The 20432-nt window shown below is 45.7% G+C and overlaps 1 protein-coding gene across 1 annotated transcript in view; it reads right to left on the bottom strand.

Moving 5' to 3' along the window:
- Positions 1-337: 337 nt before the first annotated feature.
- LOC147724925 (fucolectin-1-like) overlaps positions 338-20432 on the bottom strand; it is a 284753-nt gene continuing 264658 nt past the window's right edge. Inside the window, exon 4 of the mRNA XM_086918134.1 lies at positions 338-518. Coding sequence (XP_086774260.1) covers positions 338-518 — 181 coding nt within the window. The remainder of the gene's footprint in view (positions 519-20432) is intronic.

A 20432-nucleotide genomic window follows, 5' to 3' on the forward strand; every position in this document is an offset into this window, starting at 1 on the left:
GAGTATCTCAGTATTTACATGTAAAGGCACACTAGAGCAAAGCATTTGGCTTTTCCAGTGCTCTTTTTCTTAGCCTAGTCCAATACCCTCTGAAACGTGTCATTAAACGAAAATGTGAATTTTAGCAAGACTATAATCATATCACTGGCATTTTTTTAATACAGAAAAATACATGAAAAGCTAATAGCAATTAGAATGGCTGCTGAAAAAAAGACACCAAACACCAGGTTTTTCACATATGAAATTAACTAATTATCACAACAAGCATGTAAGAAAGAAGGTGATACACAGGGAGAAGGCCATTTTCTAGACCATGGCGCAGCCAGGCTTATCAGACTTAGGATTTTCTTGGCTCATTAACGAGATGATAGGATTCCTGCACCGCAAAAACCTGTACTTCACACAGCGTTAGGACCTGGGTAAAGTATGGAATAAGGACATGGACGTATTGTCCTACCAACCCTTTACAGCAGAATATGGAAGGGTGATGAATTTCTGACAGTGAAACCATACCACAGCTGTGACAAAAAAGATAAAAGCAACAGATGTAGGTTAATGAGAAACAATCCTGATTAAAAGCAAAGGAATACATCACAAGTAGGAATTCCTTCCCACTGTTTATAAATACATGTATAATTTCCCTCCACTTAAATAAAGAGGGCAACCTCAAATCAATTTGGCTTTAGTTATTTCGACTCTCTCCAATCTTACCTTTCTTGATGCATTACTACGTACCATGCCTTTAGGTAGAAAATGTGTATTTCCTTGTCCTGGATGCACACCTTTATCACTACCTTACTAAGATCTTATCAATATGGTACTGACCTTTGTGAATGTCAGCATGCCTTGACTTTCCTATGAACATGGACGACCACCAACCATACCCATTCTCTGTATACCAATATCTTTTGAGCTCCTCAGTTGACCCACGTCTATCTTCATATCGTATAAAACTGAATTTGGCACACATAATAACACTCCTTTTTGATCCATAAACATTTCTCTAGAATCATCATTATCTGAAGTAGAGATAACTTCCTCATACTTTATATGATTAGCTGAATTCCCTGGCCAGGCTGGGGGTCAAAACGTTAGCAGTGATGAACAAGATTAGAATGTCAGTACATCAATCTTAATGTAGCAGCAGATTCACCTGATAATCTCTTGACATTCGAGCCAATGAGTACATTCTATAAAGAGCACTCCCCAAAGATCACCATTACTCAAATTCTCATTCTGTGTGATGCATGAGGGAGTCTTTTTCCGGAATACACCTAGACAACAGATTACTGCTAAAATGGAATGTAGTTGTTTGCTTATTTGGGTAATTTCCTCTACACATCAAGATTCCAACATGGATTTTTTCTGAATTGTGCCTTAGCTGTGTATACAGAGATTTCATACATTGGGGTATTGATGTATGGGGTTGTAAACCCTTTTCAATCACAAAAAGCACCACATTAACCCTCTGTTGGGATTGTACAAAAGAAGTCAGGCTCAATTTTGAAGCAATTTGCAAAGTATTAATACAGCATACAAAGAGTATTAAGATGAAACACAACACAATAAATAACCTAAATCAATAATAAATATAGATTAAATGAAATGAGATTATAATGACACAAATCCAATCAGTAAAATTAGAGATATGGGATATAAAGTATTACATAGATCCAGTGTCTAAAAGCACACAGAGCCACTCGCAGTCCTCTGGTCATGCAAGATCTGGAAAAAAGTCAAATTTTCAAGCTGAATAGAATGAACCATGCAAAAGACACACAAATAAAGGACGGATTGCAGAACAAATCAAAACATTCACCCCCAGTCAAGAGAACTGGGTTAAATCCATTGTTCTCTTGCTCATCATGACACCCCAGTTTAGACCCAGCCATGTGCAAATCAGTCTTGACCCTGTTCGTTATGGAAACAGTCCAGCCCAAACTGCCTAGACTGGTCCTCCCTGTACTGAAAGCAAGCATACTGGGGTCAGTCTCAGGGTTTCACCTCTCATCAGCCAACCTCAAAACTGGTCCCATGATGCTTGTTTTCAGAGTAGAAAAAACATGTGATTTCAGTTTCCTTTAGAAAGCTCACTCTTGAGATAAGGATTGGAATGTTTCTTCCTGTTCCTCTGTTCCCCTCTCAAGAGACCTTGGCTTTGTTTCATATTTTAGACAATGCATATTCAGTTCATAACACAACTTTCTTATAATGTCTATTAATTAATTAACCATGCACCAACACTACAGGTGGGGCAAACGCATTGTGCATGAAAAGCTATCTAAAATATTACAGCATGTTTCTATGAGCATGTGTTAACTGTTTGCGCTTTGAAAATTTGCACTAGTGCATGTTTATGCTTTGTTGTACACTGCACATTTTGCATGTTGTGCGCAAAAATAGAAAAGCTGCTTTACATTAATAGCTTTTGCTAGGTAATGATTAATACAGGGTATTAGAACGGTGGTAGGTGAACATGATGGACTTGACTTCATAAATTAATATTCTTTTGTGTTTGTTTTGCTTTTGGGCCCATAATAAAATGGCTGCCTAGGAATCCAGCATGGCTGAGATATGTCAGCGTGTGCTGAATCGGATACGCATGTACAGGACTTGCTACATGAACTGCCACGTGCCTCAAGTAAAAACACATAGGTCAAGGCCACAGTGATCTGCACACTCTTGTCACTGTGCCACTATACCAGTGTTTGTGGGAGAGTGTCATCGCTTGATACATGTTATATATTATTCTTAGCATTAGGTCCCTATTGTCTGTACCGGTATGGGTTGGATGTGCGATGAGAACAGGATGCTAAGATCCCTATGTCACCTGTGCCAACAAATCACAATGCGAGTTTATTCAGCCAAGAATTAGGGTATAAATATTGACCCTTTAGGGGGCGTGTCAGAAGAGGTGAGGAGAGGGAGCAGATATGATCAGACATCATTCTGGTTAGGTACGTGAACGTTGCGGGTGCAGACTGGGTGGAGATTGCGTCAGAGGAGACAGGAGGCTTTGTTCACATATTTTAGGGAGGTGTAGGCTGACCTTGATTTATGGCAGATCACATTCTCCTGTGGTCTTGTGAAGGGTGGGCCATTCAAGGAACAGCTTCTCTTTGTCGGACACAGAGGAGCAGAGATGAACAGAGGAGCGCAGAGAAAGAGCAGCTGAGAGATCAGGCAGATTTTGATGTTAAATCTTTAAGTTTGATGCTGTTGACTAACTGGATTTGAAAATATGTATTTGTCTTATGCAGTTATTTCTCTTTATGGGAGATTTTTGCCAATGATTAATTATTGATTAGATTTGCAAAACTCACTCTTGAATTATATTTTTCCTGAAACTCTTTAAAGAATTCTGACTGACATTGTATGTCTCATTTCTTTTTCTTTATGGAGTGCTTTGTTTGCAATCTATAATATGTTCAATATTAATTCTATTCTTCCCATTTTTCAATTCTGTAACCTGATTGAAAATTGATTAATAAATAAAGAATCAGGGAAAATTAACTTTGACTAGAAAATAAAACCCTTCAAAATACTCACAACTCTCAAAATTTGCTTAAATATTAATTGCATTTTGATTTTTTATGTTTATGTAAATTCTCCTGAAGGTGATACACAGTGGCAAAGGTCCATCACCTGTAAAGCAGTAAAGTAGAGGTAAATGATGTTTTGCATTGAGAAATCACTGTTAAATTACCGCTGGATCATAGTACCCTATTGTTAACTCTCTTGGTCCAATACACATTCTTGATGGTGGAGCCATTAATAGACTCAGGCAGCTGAAAATTCCTAGACAGCCTAGGAAGCGTATGGGCAGGAAATTGCGAACTTTCTAAGAGTGGAATTTTTCTAAATTGTAATCTGAAATCTGATGTAACCATCAAAGAGGATTTTAAAATACAATTCATTTGAGTCCAAACTTGACAGTTCTACCGATTCCCAATCAAAGAATGCTACCACTAATTTTATGTTAAAATGTGTATTTCTAGATGATATACACTGAAATAGATAGGCCTTAAGGTAGTGAAAAACTACATTTTTTCACTACCATGACATGTAAAACTTCCGACAACATCTCATATTTTTTTTAATATAATGCACTCTGCCCTATGGGCATTTAGGGCCCACCTTAGGGGTGACTACAATGTATTACAACAGGGTCTAGACCTCACATAAGATTGATTTGCTAGGCCAAAATCGCAATTTAAAACTGCACTACAGGTTGCAGTGGCAGACCTGAGGCATGTTTAAAGGGTTTAAACTTTAGTTGATGGCACAATGAGTGCTGCAGGTCCACTAGTAGCTTTTAGGTCACAGGTCCTGGGTGCATATAGTTCAATTTTGTAGTACCATTTTACTAGAGACTTACACTTAAAATGAATCTTCCAGTCAGGTTAAAGTCAATTGTACCATGCTTGAGGGAGAGAGCACAAGTTCTTTAGCACTAGTTAGCACTGGTAATGTACACTGAGTCTTAAAAGACAACAAAAACAGATTCAGCAAAGGAAGAGTTGAGAGGCAAAGAAGACCAGTGCCAACAGGGGAAAACTGTGACTTGAATGAAAAGGGCAGAATAATCCTCAAGGAGAAGAAAATGTTATTTAATCCTTCAGCAAAGTGGAAGCAGACTATCTGCAGATATATAATTCCAATAATATGTGACAAATTTTCTTAAAGAGGTACAAATATTTAATTAAATCCAATTTAACTTAATCTAAATTTCTAAATAAGAACACAATACTAATTTTGAGTAAGCTAATGTGCATTTATTCTTATTTTATTGTTGTAATAACATTAAGGGGCTGATTCCAATCTGGGTCAGAAAGTACTCCAATCGAGCCGAATCTGGTGGGATTTTTCCGACTAATCCGAACTCTTGCAGTCCGACCGAGCGAGTAGGATGCGGCCGTATGCTGTCGGACTCGGTTCGGTCGGACTCCCATAAAAGTCAATGGGAGCCAGTCGTACGATGCGTACATGGGCTCCCATTAACTAAATAGGTACGTCACAGACTAATGCACCCCCTACAGTGGGTACGCGTCGGTGACATCTGCACCATACATGCCTGTGTTGGGGAGACCCATGGGTCTCCCCTTGTGTCCAAATCATAAGGCAACAGTGTTGGACTCAGGGTTGCTAAGCCACCTAGGGTAGCCTAGCCTAGGGTAAGACTGTCTGACTCCAGAGACACAAGTGTAAAGTTTGCACACCACCCAGCAGTAACTTAATGCAGTTCCACTCAAAAATGACACTACACCAATGTTTTGGAAAAATATGGATTGATTTAATAAAATTGGTTTGTTTCACTATGTCTTTCTTACAACAGTATTTCTCCTTATAATCTTTTTCACTTGGAGAATTGAATAACACTTTACAAATTCATACTATTCCCCTTAGTACATTTGCAGAAGAGCTCAGCACAAGTTTCACCCATCTTTTATAGCAGTATTATGCATCTATTGAAGGATAAACAGTGGCTCACCCCGAATCTAACTTGTACACATATAACTAAAATAAATCAGGTTAAAATCTTATCTCCTTTCATTGGCTACATATTTTGTACATTTCACAATCACCTCCGGTGAGATTCACGAAATTCAGCTACAACAGGGAATTTGTTATTCACTTATAAAACGTTCAGCCCAGTGATTCACTTGAAAGTAGGGAGAGCAATGGGGATTACTACAGGCCTTCCATTTCCCCCTGCCTCACAGGTCACTGGAGTCCCCAATTCAGCTCTGTTCCTTTAAATGGGGAACAGCCCCAGTCAAGCGGAGCTTTTTCTCAAGGGCTGACTCGTTTAGCACCCCCAGGTCTCCTCATGCTCCAGAGGAACTTCGTGCGTGAGAGCCACTAAGCGAAGGGGCCTGTTTACTCCCACTTTCCCTGCTTACTTGGTGTCTCCCCGACTGGCTGTTACCCACTGTCCCTGATGGCTCCGTCCCAGCTGGGCTGCAGTCTCGCCCTCTGCCCCCGCTACAGGTAAGCGGCCCGGGGGGAGGGTCTGTGTTTTGAAGTTCGATTCTCCTCACCACTCTCGTCGAATCTGCCAGGTTCCTTCTTCCACCGGCTCCTTCAGATGAAGGCTCCTCCTTCACTCCGCCTCTTCCTCCACGGCGCCCGGCCTCTTCCTGGGTCGCAGCCGAGTCCGTCTTTCTTTCCCGCCCTGCCGCTCCGCCCTCTGACGCGACTCCACTCTGCTTGTGGCGTCCCCTGGGATTCCAGCAACACCGCTGATCCGTCTGCCAGAGCCGGCTTCCCCGATAACTCGACAGCCTCAGTTGGGTTCACAGTTCCGTCAACACAACGTCAGTCACCACTCCACACAATGACACACTACAACGCAGATAGTGGGTCTGACCGGCACCTGGATTCCACGCCTTAACTTCCTCTGACTGGAAGTGGGTCCACACTACCAAGGTACCTTGCGCCTAGCTCCACTTCTTATTTCGGGAGATCTCTAAGCGCTTTGGGCACCTGAAGTCTGACTGAAAGTTCTCCTTATTAAGAGGGCGGGCTCCAGTAGTAATGGGAGAACATCAATGAAGTAGACAGTCGAGCTTTAGCACGATCTCCCTTAACTCAGCACGTCTCTCCTCTACTAACTTTTCCTCACTCCTCCTATGTCCAGCTTCCACAGTACCTCCTGATCACTGCACAAAATGGCCTCCTGACCCCTGCCCTTTTATAGCCTGTCCACCCAGGGTCCAGTAGGGTCCAGAAGGTTCTGGAAGGGTCCTATGTATCCTATGGGGATTTCTCAGAGGATGGCAGTTATGGCAGTTAGTATCCACCATTTTGTTGATCTGGGTGAATTCCAGTCAGAAAAGGCACCTAGGCCTGAAGTAAAAAAACTATGAGGGGAAAAGAGCATCTATCCCCAGGCCAACACCATAAAAATCTAGTGGACAGAAAAAGATATAAAGGGAATGAGGGGCATAAAGGGGACAAAATAAATAATTAATTGGAGGGACTACCCAAAGGCAGACAGGTCTATCACGCATCCCCCCCAGCTGAAAGTGGGGAGAGCTACCCAACCCCTTGGGAGTCCTCATCACTAAGGCGGAAATACCTGGAGAGACCGTCTGCATTGGCGTGGTCCACTCCAGGCCGATGTTCCACCCGGAAGTCCATTCCCTGTAGGGAGATGGACCATCTCAACAACTTGGGATTTTCCCCCTTCATCTGCATCAGCAAACAAAGGGGGCGGTGGTCAGTCTGAACCAGGAAGTGCGAGCCAAACAGGTATGGCCGCAACTTCTTCAGAGCCCACACCACCGCAAAAGCTTCCCTCTCAATTGCACTCCACTTCTGTTCCCGGGGAAGCAGTCTCTTGGATAGGAAAACTACAGGCTGATCCAGACCCTTTTCATTAATTTGCGATAACACTGCCCCAATGCCATGTTCTGATGCATCTGTCTGGACAATAAACTCCTTGGAGAAGTCTGGGGCCCTCAGGACCGGTACTGCGCACATTGCCTGCTTCAGTTTTTCAAAAGCTTGCTGACAAGCCTCTGTCCAAACTACCCATCGAGGTTGTTTCTTTGAGGTAAGCTCTGTGAGGGGTGCTACAATAGTGCCATACATCTTCACAAAGTGACGGTAGTAACCTGTGAGGCCCAGGAAAGCTCGGACCTCAGTCTGGGTCTTGGGGGGTTCCCAGGCCATGATTGCCTCAATCTTTGCCTGGAGGGGTTGCACTGTTCCCCTACCCACCAAGTGGCCTAGGTACACAACCGACCCCTGCCCAATCTGACATTTGCTGGCCTTGATTGTCAAACCAGCCTGTTTCAGGGCCTGGAGAACTGCTTGCAAATGTTGCAAATGGTCCTCCCAACTGCTGCTGAAGACAGCAATGTCATCCAGGTAGGCAGAGGAGAAACCCTCCATTCCGGAGAGGACCTGGTTCACCAGTCGCTGAAATGTAGCAGGGGCATTCTTGAGCCCAAAGGGCATCGCACAAAATTGGAAGTGTCCCTCAGGCTTGGAGAAGGCTGACCTTTCCTTCGCTCCATCTGTCAAGGAGATCTGCCAGTACCCTGAAGTGAGGTCAAAGATACTTACATATTGGGCAGCTCCCAGCCGGTCAATTAATTCATCTACCCTAGAGATCAGATGAGCATCAGTTTTGGTAACTGAGTTCAGTCCCCGGTAATCCACACAGAACGTCAGTTCTGGAGTGGTGCCTGGTGGAGCGGCTTTTGGCACTAGAAAACCCGGACTGGACCAGGGGCTGCTGGAAGGTTCTATAACTCCTAGCTCCAGCATCTTGGTAACCTCACGTGGATGCTGGCCTTCACCTTATCTGACAGCCGGTAGGTCTTTGACTTCACTGGTGGGCTGTCTCCTGTGTCCACATCATGGGTACACAGGTGAGTCCTTCCCGGGACAAGGGAGAACAACGTTGAGTACTGTTCCAGTATCTGGCGGCAGTCCTCCCGCTGTTCAGGAGTTAGGGTTGGGGAGAGAATCACTCCCTCCACTGACCCATCCTTTTCTTGAGACGAGAACAAGTCTGGGAGAGTTTCGCTTTCCGCTTCCTCTCCCACATCAGTCACCATCATTAAGATGACCTCGGGCCTCTCATGGTGGGGTTTGAGTCGGTTAGCATGTAGCACCCGTAGGGGCTGTCGCTGGGTCTTGAGGTCCTCCAGGTATGTGGCCTTACCCTTCTTTTCTAACACCTCAAAGGGACCTGTCCAGCGATCCTGAAGGGCACTTAGCTCTCCAGGCTCCATCACCCACACTTTCTGCCCAGGCTCCAACTCCACCGGGTGAGGGTTGTGGTCATACCACTCCTTCATTACTGCCTGGCTGGCCTCCAAGTTGTCAGAAGCTTGCTTCCACAACTTGGCCATTTGGCTCCTGAAGGCCAGCATGTAGCTCACCACATCCTGGGGATGTTTCCTGGGAGACTTTTCCCATCCATCCTTCACCAGGCTGAGAGGACCGCATACACGGTGCCCATACAGAAGCTCGAAGGGGCTGAAGCCCACTCCCTCCTGTGGCACTTCCCTGTAGGAGAATAGCAAACAGGGTAGGAGGACGTCCCATTTCCTCTGCAGGCTTTCACGCAGACTTCTGATCATGCCCTTCAAGGTCTTGTTGAACCTTTCTACCAGTCTATTTGACTGGGGGTGATAGGGAGTGGTGAACCGGTAGGTCACTTCACACTCCTTCCACATTGCCCGCATGTACACTGACATAAAGTTGGTCCCCCTGTCGGACACAACTTCTTTGGGGAAACCCAGTCGGGTAAAGATCCCCATTAGGGCCCTAGCCACCACAGGTGCAGTGACAGTCCTCAAAGGAATTGCCTCTGTTTACCGTCTGGCATGATCCACCAGAACCAGGATAAACCTGTGACCAGCTGTTGTTGGTGGATCCAAAGGCCCTACAATGTTGATGCCCACCCTTTCAAAGGGGGTGCTAATGACAGGAAGTGGTTCCAGGGGAGCTTTCAGCTTCACCCCTGTTTTCCCACTGGTTTGGCAGGATACACATGTCTGACAGTAGGTGTTGGACGCCACTTTCATCTGAGGCCAGTAAAAGTGGGGGACAAGCCGAGCAAAAGTCTTGTCCTGACCTAAGTGTCCTGCCAAGGGTATTGCATGAGCCAATTCCAGCAGAAAGGCTCGATACCGTTGCGGGACTACCAAGGCCCTTGATAATCCAGCTAAGGGTACCTTGGGTTCACTGTAGAGGAGTCCATCCTCCCAGTAAATGTGGTAGTGTCCCGCAACGTCCCCTGCTGCCTCGGCTTCAGCCTGTCGCCTCAGTCCCTCAAGGGTAGGGCACTTCTTCTGGCCCTTTCAGAACTCTTCTCTGTTAGGCCCTCCCTCCACATGCCACTCAGCAGGGATGGGCAGGTCCTCCAGAGAAACTACTTCCCCCTCCACAGACTCCTGGTCCCCCACCGCAGGTGGCCGATCTGTCACATGGGGTGTGGAAGCCGAAGCAGGCTTCTCCTGTCTTCGGGTCTGTCCCTTTTTTGGCAGCGGGTGGGCCATTGTTCCAGGCTCCAACCCAGGCGAACTCCCTCCCCGGGCAGTCGCAGACCTTGTGCTTACACAGGCCCAGTCAGGTGTACCCAGCATCTCTGAATGCGTCCGGTATTCCACCTCTCTCCAAGCATTGTGCTCGTTGTCCTTCACCAGCAGACAATCAACTGGCACGGCAGGGCTTAAGGCAACTCGAAGTGAACCTGCAACCCCTTCCCACTCAAAGGGAACCTGGGCCACCGGGTAGTGGCCCATTCTACCGTCAGCCATCACGGTAGGGTGGAGTACATTGGGAATCACCTGCTCTGGAGACACCAGTTGACTCCTTACCATAGTCATACTGGCTCCTGTATCTCTCAGAGCCTCCCCTCTCTGGCCATTGATGGTGATCCAGTGCCCATACTTAGTAGTATTTGGGGGCACCTGGATCTTAGGAACCATCTCCCGTTCTCCCAGGGACACTAAGGTGACACCCACCCACTCACCCCCCTCATCTAAGGGCAACTCTTCCCCGAGCGCTACACTAGCTACTCCCGGGGCTTTTTCTCCGGTGGAGGGGGTGGTCTCTTTGGGCATCTGACATCTCCCTTATAATGTCCAACACCACCACACTTGAAGCAGTGGACAACCCTTGGCTGCTGGCTTTGGCCAGGATGAGGGTTTCTGGGCGGGTTAGCCTTAGTACTGAAACCTGTTCCCTTTCCCTGGAAACTGTTTTGGGGACCTTTAGAGAACTCCCGCTTTTTATCTCCCCCTCCTTCTTCTGAGGGGCGCCCTGTCCGGCCCTTTGGGAATCCCCTCCAATCCCCTTTGAGGACACCCGTGTACTTGCCCAGATGTCCACCTCCTCTGCAAGCTTCCGGGGTTTGGTCAGCTTGCTGTCCACCAGGTGTTGGCGCAGCTCGGGAAAACATTTCTCGAGTAGTTGCTCCTTAAGAAAAAGGTCATACAACCCCTCATAATCCTTCACCTCGCTGCCCTGTACCCAGACCTCCAATGCCTTCCTCGCATAGTCCAGGAAATCCACCCAGTTCTGGGTGCTTAACTTGTGGCTCCCCCTGAACTTTTGGCGATACTTTTCCGGGGTAAGCCCAAACTTCCTGATCAATGCTAACTTCATGGTGGGGTAGTTGGTCTTCTCCTCCGGTTATAAGGCTAACAAGGTGTCCCGACCAGTAGGAGGCATATACCCCTTAGTACATTTGCATAAGAGCTCAGCACAAGTTTCACCCCTCTTTTATAGCAGTATTATGCATCTATTGAAGGATAAACAGTGGCTCACCCCGAATCTAACTTGTACACATGTAACTAAAATAAATCAGGTTAAAATCTTATCTCCTTTCATTGGCTACATATTTTGTACATTTCACAATCACCTCCGGAGAGATTCACAAAATTCAGCTACAACTGGGAACTCGTTATTCACTTATAAAACGTTCAGCCCAGTGATTCACTTGAAAGTAGGGAGAGCAATGGGGATTACTACAGGCCTTCCATTTCCTCCTGCCTCACAGGTCACTGGAGTCCCCAATTCAGCTCTGTTCCTTTAAATGGGGAACAGCCACAGTCAAGCGTAGCTTTTTCTCAAGGGCTGACTCGTTTAGCACCCCCAGGTCTCATCATGCTCCAGAAGAACTTCGTGCGTGGGAGCCACTAAGCGAAGGGGCCTGTTTACTCCCACTTTCCCTGCTTACTTGGTGTCTCTGCGACTGGCTGTTACCCACTGTACCTGATGGCTCTGTCCCAGCTGGGCTGCAGTCTCGCCCTCTGCCCCCGCTACAGGTAAGCGGCCCAGGGGGGAGGGTCTGTGTTTGGAAGTTCGATTCTCCTCACCGCTCTCGTCGAATCTGCCGGGTTCCTTCTTCCACCGGCTCCTTCCGACGAAGGCTCCTCCTTCACTCCGCCTCTTCCTCCACGGCGCCCGGCCTCTTCCTGGGTTGCAGCCGAGTCCGCCTTCTTTGCCGCACTGCCGCTCCGCCCTCTGACGCGACTCCACTCTGCTTGTGGCATCCCCTGGGTTTCCGGCAACACCGCTGATCCGTCTGCCAAAGCCGGCTTCCCCAATCACTCGACAGCCTCAGTGGGGTTCTCACTTCCTTCAACACGACGTCAGTCACCACAATAGAAGCGCTCCATGCAATGACACACTACAGCGCAGATAGTGGGTCTGACCGGCACCTGGATTCCACGCCTTAACTTCCTCTGACTGGAAGTGGGTCCACGCTCCCAAGGTATTTTGCGCCTCGCTCCACTTCTTATTTTGGGAGATCTCTAAGCGCTTTGGGCACCTGAAGTCTGACTGAAAGTTCTCCTTATTAAGAGGGCTGGCTCCAGTACTAATGGGAGAACATCACTGAAGTAGGCAGTCGAGCTTTAGCACGATCTCCCTTAACTCAGCGCGTCTCTCCTCTGCTAACTTTTCCTCACTCCTCCTATGTCCAGCTTCCACAGTACCTCCTGATCACTGCACAAAATGGCTTCCTGACACCTGCCCTTTTATAGCCTGTCCACCCAGGGTCCAGTAAGGTCCAGAAGGTTCTGGAAGGGTCCCATGTTATCCTATGGGGATTTCTCAGAGGATGGCAGTTATGGCAGTTAGTATCCACCATTTTGTTGATCTGGGTGAATTCCAGTCAGAAAAGGCACCTAGGCCTGAGGTAAAAAACTATGAGGGGAAAAGATCATCTATCCCCCAGGCCAACACCATAAAAATCTAGTGGACACAAAAAGATAGAAAGGGAATTAGGGGCATAAAGGGGACAAAATAGATAATTAATTGGAGGGACTACCCAAAGGCCGACAGGTCTAACAAACAGGTAACAGGGCGTCCGATGTGGACCCCTGAAGTCCAAATCTAGGAGCTATTGCGAGCCAGACCCTCCAACTCGATCCGGCTGTCCGAATCGAGCATGGTATTAGCTCGGTCGTGAAACGTCTCCATTGCGCGCCATGGTTTCCTTGTGACCGAGTCATACTGAGCGGTTCGGACCCGGAAACCATTTGGACGGAGATTTTGCGCTTGTTCACATCGTACTTGAAATCCGGACCCGTGTAGGACTCGGACGGAAATTCAGCTTCCGAATCGAATACCCTAATGCCGAACCTGATTCGGTGCCCTATTTACCGAGATCTGAATGGCCCTTTATAAAGTACATTAGGCAACAGTGCACCTTTCAAGACATACAAGCACAAATAGCTATTCTAACAAACGTCCATTTAACAATAAATATATACCCAACACTATTACATGTTCACTGACATGCTTATGTACATATGCATTTGCAGTCCCACTCTTGTCTTTTCAACAAGAAAAAAACAATAAAGAAAAATCATAAACTCTGTATTCACATAGCCACCCTACCTCTGCAATAAAACTGAACAAGCCTCAATATTACTTACAGAGTAGTCCTACTACTAATCCCTGTAATGGTTCTCTTGTGTGGTGAACTCAAGGATATGGGAGACATTTTTATTAATTTAAATGGCATCACCTGCAACAACAGAGAGGTCCTCTGGCTTGATGTTCCTAAATGAAATTAGCTCTGTAGTTGCCTGCAATGCTTTTTGGTGGGTTTTGGGAGCACTTGTTAGTTACTTACTAAGAATATTGGAGTCAAAACCACAGGCACCATGATTCCATTCTGGAGGTATAGATCGTCTGGTATTTCAGTGTGTGTTTAGGAGTGTTTCTACTTGTCCCTGACTGCTGGTGTGTCCTATGCTATTTCCTTTGTATTCATATGCCCCCTCGGTTGGAGCTTGAGCTTAGTTGAACTGATTCTGATGACACCCTTGCTGAGTGTGATGTTGTGAGAACTGTACATTTATCTACCTTCAGAGGCCACTAAGGAAAAATATACCAAAGGTCTTGCTGGGATATGGGACATCATATTGAGATCCACAAAATCAAAGGCAGAATGGGAACTCCTGGTAAGGAGAGACATTATCTTTGAGGCAATCCACTATGATACTAACTAAGTAAATTTAGTATGCAGTTTAGCATATTACAATGGGAAATTATGGGATGAATAGATAACTTAGGTACTAAAATGGAATCCCTCAGACGGGACATTGACTCACTAGTAACCAGGATGATGGATCTGGAAAATAAAGCCACTCATTGAACACCCCAGGCTCTGAGATGTCCTATATGGTTAAACTGCTATAGACCAAGTCAAAGTTAACACTCGTAAAATGTAAGGGTGATGGATAACTGCTTGTTAGAAATTGGGTTTCTGGCTGGCAGAGGTATACGCCATGTCCAAGCAGAAACCACAAAAACCCGGTAAGTAACTCTCGTTATGAGCCAATATGTAAAATACTTGTTTAACACTTCAAAAAGTAACACAGTGAAAACACCACAAAAAGACTGCACCTCAGTTTATAAAAATATATTATGCTTTTATAAATAGGATTAGACCAAAATGACAGAAAGCCAATAAGTAGAAGTCGAGATATGAATTTTTAAATATTAAATGTAAAAATAGCGATTAGGATCAATACATGCCTTAAGCAGTTATCTGGTCACCATGGACTGGTGAAAAGTCAAGAGTTCAGGCCGACCATGATGGAGTGCAGCTGGATACAAGAGCCATGCAAGGCTCACTGAACTAAGTACCCTGATCCTAGTAGCAATCTGTCAGAGTTAATTCAGCAGTCTAGGTGATGTGCCTATTTCCCCCATGCAGCAATGGTAATATACTGGTTCCGAAGGCGAAGCTGTGATGCATTTGTTTTGAAGTCGATACACTGGTTTTCTATATGCAGGAGAGGGATGCTTCAATATTCTCACACTGCAGAGGCAGCGATGCACCAGTTCTGATATGTGGTGCTTCTTGCAGCTCAGCACTGGTTCAAGTGCGATGTGCTGGGCCTGTTCCAGCAACAGCGGCCATGAATAGATTCTGCTTCCTGTAGCAGAAGATGCATTGGTTCCACTTCGGCAAGCACCTGGATCCACTTCCAATGTACCAGGCACTGTAGCAGGAGGTGAGGTTTTGATATCCCTGAGTCTCAAAACAAGAGTCAAGCAAGCTTGCTCTTAGAGATCACACTTGGTTCAAGTAAGAAATCAGCTGTTGTTCAGCTGGGACAGAGCATAGCAGGCATCAGGGCATCACAGCAGAACAGCAGTTGTTCCAGCAGAGTGACCGTTCTTGTAGCAGCAGAGTAATCCTTCTTCCTGGCAGAGTTTCTTTACAGGTCCATAAGTGTCTGATTTGGTTGGGCCAGAGATCCTGTACTCATATCCAGTTGCTCTTTTAAAGTGGAGGTGATGTAGAAGAGGCACTTTGATGTGCACAGAGGTCCTACCTTCTCAGCCTTTACTCCAGACTTACTACAAGGGGGAAATCAACCCTTTGTGTGGGGACATGACACTGCATATTCAGTTGTAAGTGTCAGCTCCTCCCTTCAAACAATCAATCAATCAAAGCATTTATATAGCGCACTACTCACCCGGAGGGTCTCAAGGCGCTAGGGGAGGGGGGGTCCGCTACTGCTCGAACAGCCCGGTCTTAAGCTGCTTCCTGAAGGCAAGGTGGTCCTGGGTCAGGCGGAGGTGGGTTGGGAGGGAGTTCCAAGTCTTGGCGGCCAGGTAGGAGAAGGACCTTCCACCTGTGGTGGCTCTTCGGATGCGGGGGACGACGGCGAGGGCGTGGCCGGTCAATCGAAGCTGGCGTGAGGGAGCGTAGAAGTTGAGGCGGCTGTTGAGGTATCCTGGGCCTTGGTTCTGTAGGGCTTTGTGTGCGTGGGTGAGGAGACGGAAGGTGATTCTCTTGTTGACCGGGAGCCAGTGCAGATCTCTCAGGTGTCCAGAGATGTGGCTGCGACGGGGGATGTCCAGGATGAGTCGTGCTGAGGCGTTCTGAATCCGCTGGAGTCTCTTCTGGAGTTTGGCGATGCTCCGGCGAAGAGGGAGTTGCCTTAGTCCAGACGGCTGGTGACGAGGGCCTGGGTGACCGTCTTCCTGGTCTCGGTGGGGATCCACCGGAAGATCTTACGTAGCATGCGCAGGATGTTGAAGCACGACGAGGAGACGGCGTTGACTTGTCTGGTCATGGAGAGGGAGGGGTCCAGGATGAAGCCCAGTTTGCGTGCGTGGTCTGTTGATTTGGGTGCGCTGCCCAGGGTGCGGGCCACCAGGAGTCGTCCCAGGCAGAAGGTGAAGATCCCAGGATGAGGACTTCCGTCTTGTCCGAGTTCAGTTTCAGGCGGCTGTTCATCATCCACTTGGCTACGTCTGTCATCCCTTCGTGTAGGTTGGCTCTGGCGGTGGCGGAGTCGTTGGTGCGGGAGAGGATCAGCTGGGTGTCGTCGGTGTAGGAGATGATGTTGAGGTTGTGTTGGCGTGCGATGGCTGCGAGGGGGCTCATGTAGACGTTGAAGAGGGTTGGGCTGAGCGAGGGGCCTTGAGGAACACCGCAGATGACTTCGGGGGCTTCTGATCTGAACGGGGGGAGGCGGACTCTCTGTGTCCTTCCGGCGAGGAACAAGATGATCCATTACAGTGCCTTCTCCTGGATTCCGACGTTGCTGAGGCGCTGCACTAGGGTACATTGGCAGACAGTGTCGAAGGCCGCTGAGAGGTCTAGGAGGATGAGGGCCGCTGTTTCTCCGTTGTCGAGCAGGGCTCGGATGTCATCGGAGGCTGCAATCAGGGCGATCTCGGTGCTGTGGTTGGCCCGGAAGCCAGACTGCAAGAGGTCGAGGGATCTGATCATCTCGAGGATGGCGGCCAGCTGCTTGTTGACAGTCTTCTCGATGACTTTTGCAAGAAACGGGAGCAGCGAGATGGGGCGGTTGTTCTTGAGGTCGGTGGGGTCGGCTGATAGCTTCTTTAGTAGAGCGCTGAGTTCGGCGTGCTTCCAGCTCTCCGGGAAGGTAGCGGTGTTGAAGGAGGTGTTGATGATGTCCCGCAGGTGGAATGCGATGACAGCGTCGGCCTTGTTGAAGAAGTGGTGAGGGCAGGGGTCGGTCGGAGATCCGGATCCCTTCTATCAGCTCCTCCATCCATCCCGTCTTACTTTACCCATCTTACCTTTCCGTTATGTGTGGCTGTATAAAGAGAATGTGCATAGTCTAGCTGTGACTCATCCCAGATGTTTATTAGAGACAATCTGCCCATACACAGAGCTGAAAGAGCTATAGTAAATAGAAATGTTAAATCCAACTTTTCCAGTAAAGAGAATTTATCATTACCATTGCATTTATATTAAACCGAGTTACTCCTTTTCAATCAGGAAATACAGCTTAAAAGTGTAATAAGGAATTCCCAATGAATGAAGGTGTTTTTCTGTCCCAGGTCGTGCAAAATATAAAAGTACTCATCCTAACTTTAGTTGCTTGGCACCCTGCCCTATGAGATAACTAGGTCCTACCTTAGACATGACATATGTGTGATGAAAGAAGAGCTTAAGGCTTGACCAGGAGTATTAAACACCAAGTGAAAAGTTAACACCTAGGAAGGTATAGGGTCCAAAATAGATTGAGATTTCCCATAGGTTTCAATTTGGAGGAGGATTATCAACCCAGCTTTTTCTTAGATTGAGTAGCCGTGGCACAATTCCTGTACATCCTGTACATCCCATTGTTGGTCCATGGTACATTTAAGGGAAACTTCAAGATGGAAACACGCCATAAACCCTCTGAAATGGGGTTGAGTTAGCAGATGGAAGAAGCCTAGATCACACAGGAGAAGTGATGTGAGGAAGAGACCAGGAGACTTGACACCCTCTCAGTTGGTTTACCTTCTAGATAATGATGAGTGATCGAAAAGTGAATCATGTGAAACATAACTGCAACATGAGAGTTTAATGTTTCCTTTTTATGAACTGCTGAAGTGCAGTGTTTTGATGAATTATGTGTGGAGGGTTCTTCATCACTTCTTTTAACATAGCTTTCCTCTGTTTGCTAAGGAAGCATGTGGATGGCATGGTGCTGCTCACCCTATGAGGGCTCACAATCAAGGGGATTACCCAGTAAAAGCTGACTGTCTTATAGGAGAAACTCTTTCATATTCATAGGTAATTTTTTATTATGATGCTTATGTTTCTATTTTTGCTCTGGGGTAACACCCTGATGCTTCGAGGCTTCCAGTTCTTTATAAAGATTTTTTCAAAAGATGCTGAAGTTTTCTGTTTCACTGTGCTGTATTACTGAATGTGAAAAGTCTTAACTTTTCTCTGTAGAGTGGATATGGATATGCAAATATTTAAGAGGTAACTGCTTAAAAACTGCTTTAAAATGTCTATTTTTAAGACACATTTTACTAGGCAGATCAAAGCTGGATAGTACATATGAGCTATTTCTCCACATGATCTGCAAAGGATGCTGGGATAGCAATTTTCTTACATCTAGAGTTACTTTCTAGTTCCTGATTTAACTATAGATAAAGAAAATCAGAACCTTATGGTATGAGGAACTCTAAGTCTTAACATTGGCCAAAGTCTACTATCTTGTTCTTCTCTCCTAACTCAGGGTAGAACTCTTTTTTGGTTGACATTCTCTTAGAGCTCTCAGAATTGACAGGATATACGTGTGTGAGGGGACTTTTATTCAGTTTAGTATGCAGCTGAAGACAGATTAGGGTAATGTGGAAGGACTCCTAATTCATTTTCTAAGAAACTATACGGTGCACTTAATATCTTGAGTTTTACAGACATTTGGAGAGACATAGGCTGGATGTCAAGGCATATATTTACATTTTATGCATATACAAATTAGTGTCATGAAAATGTCATATCCTCTATAGTAATAATGTTTGTCCTCCAGCTCACTTGGCCGACAATATTTCATTGCATTTTCCAATCTTTGCTTGATGCCTCAGGACCTTGATACACATCACAGAAAGATATTCAAGTGTAACCTCCATCCTTTGCAGAAAAAGGCAATACAAACCTAAAATGACGTGTAATTTGAACTTAACAATAACAACAATACCTTATTGCAGATGGTACTGATGCTTTTAAGGGTGTGTTAAGAGGAAAGCTGATTTACTCCATGGCCACATTAATTGTACAAAGAAAATGAGAAATGTACAGATATCAGAAGGAGCTTAAAATCGAGTTAAGGTGAGTTTCTTCACTCATGACCATCCTAGACAATAGTACTTAGAGGCCAGATGAAAGCAATATGTGCAAATACGGTGAAGATGACATTGCTCCTTTGTAAAAGATTTGTCTAGGAGCCCAACAATCAATACATTAACAAATTCCTATTGGATGGGTGTACCCTTATAATAGTGGAAATAGAGAAGTTGTGGAATGTAGGTAGTTTATGAGATCTTGTTTATGTCTCAGGTTTATCCCAAATGGTACAGTGGAAATATAGTGCTTGGACTGGACTGCAAAGGATACCTAGGCCCAAGCTGAAGTATTAGAAACTCAAATAACAGGCAGGAAGGTCAATAGTTTAAGGCATCCAAGGTGCTTTGTCCAAATGGTTACTTGAGCTGCTTTTATAAATTGGTTTTACTCCCAACCAGTTATCAGTTATTCTCAAACTGGGAATAACTGTAAAACCTGCTCCTAACATAGGCAAGTAGTTGCTCTCAATATTGATGTTACATTATATGAAAAAGGTCTGGGTTCTAGAGCAGACCAACTCTTGTCAGTTTTAGTCCACCCAGTCTGAATGTATTCATGGCAGGTCTGACACATGACAACATTTTGAGCCTGAGACATCCATTGAGACAGATGTTCAATATATCAAATTTAAATTGTATATTAGTCCCTGCTGTGTTAGTCTCCCTGGGCATCAAGTAAGTGTTTGTGTTGACTGCTTGTTGTTTAGGATGGTTCTGGAGTGGATACAATATGACCTATAATATATGACAATGATTATGTTCAAATAGATGACCAAAGGACAACCCAGTTATGGTTTAGCGGGGCTGGGCAGTAGCATATCTCAAATGGTTGATAAAGAGGAATACACTGCAAGTTGATCTCTTTAAGGCCAATCACCCTCCCTGAAGTCATTTAATAGTTACAAGTTATACTACTCATAGTCTTACACTTCTTTAAGTCCATTCTGATTACTATTTACAGAGATATCTTTGTGGCACTGAGTCATTACAATAGCTCTGTGGTATATATATTCCCATCTCCCTATCTTGTTTGATTGGTCTTTGGTGGAAAGTGATATATTTTTGGTACACGTAGTCATAGGCAGATTTGCTTGGGATATGTCAAGGCTTCTGTGGCACAGGCAACTTTGTGTCCCCTACCTCTGTACCATGTTACATACACTTTTAAAATTGTGGGCTCCACAGGGGTATTGACCACCTTCACATTTCCTTATAAACTCATCCATTTTAATCCAGACTTACCACTATGGGAAGTCGTATGAAGTTGAATGTAGGACCAGAGTGGACATGTGACTTGTGTACACTCTTTGGAGGTGGAGAAAAGATTAGTTTTAAAA

This window comes from Lissotriton vulgaris, chromosome 4_1 (assembly GCF_964263255.1).
Source record: "Lissotriton vulgaris chromosome 4_1, aLisVul1.2, whole genome shotgun sequence".
NCBI classification, from domain to species: Eukaryota; Metazoa; Chordata; class Amphibia; order Caudata; family Salamandridae; genus Lissotriton; species Lissotriton vulgaris.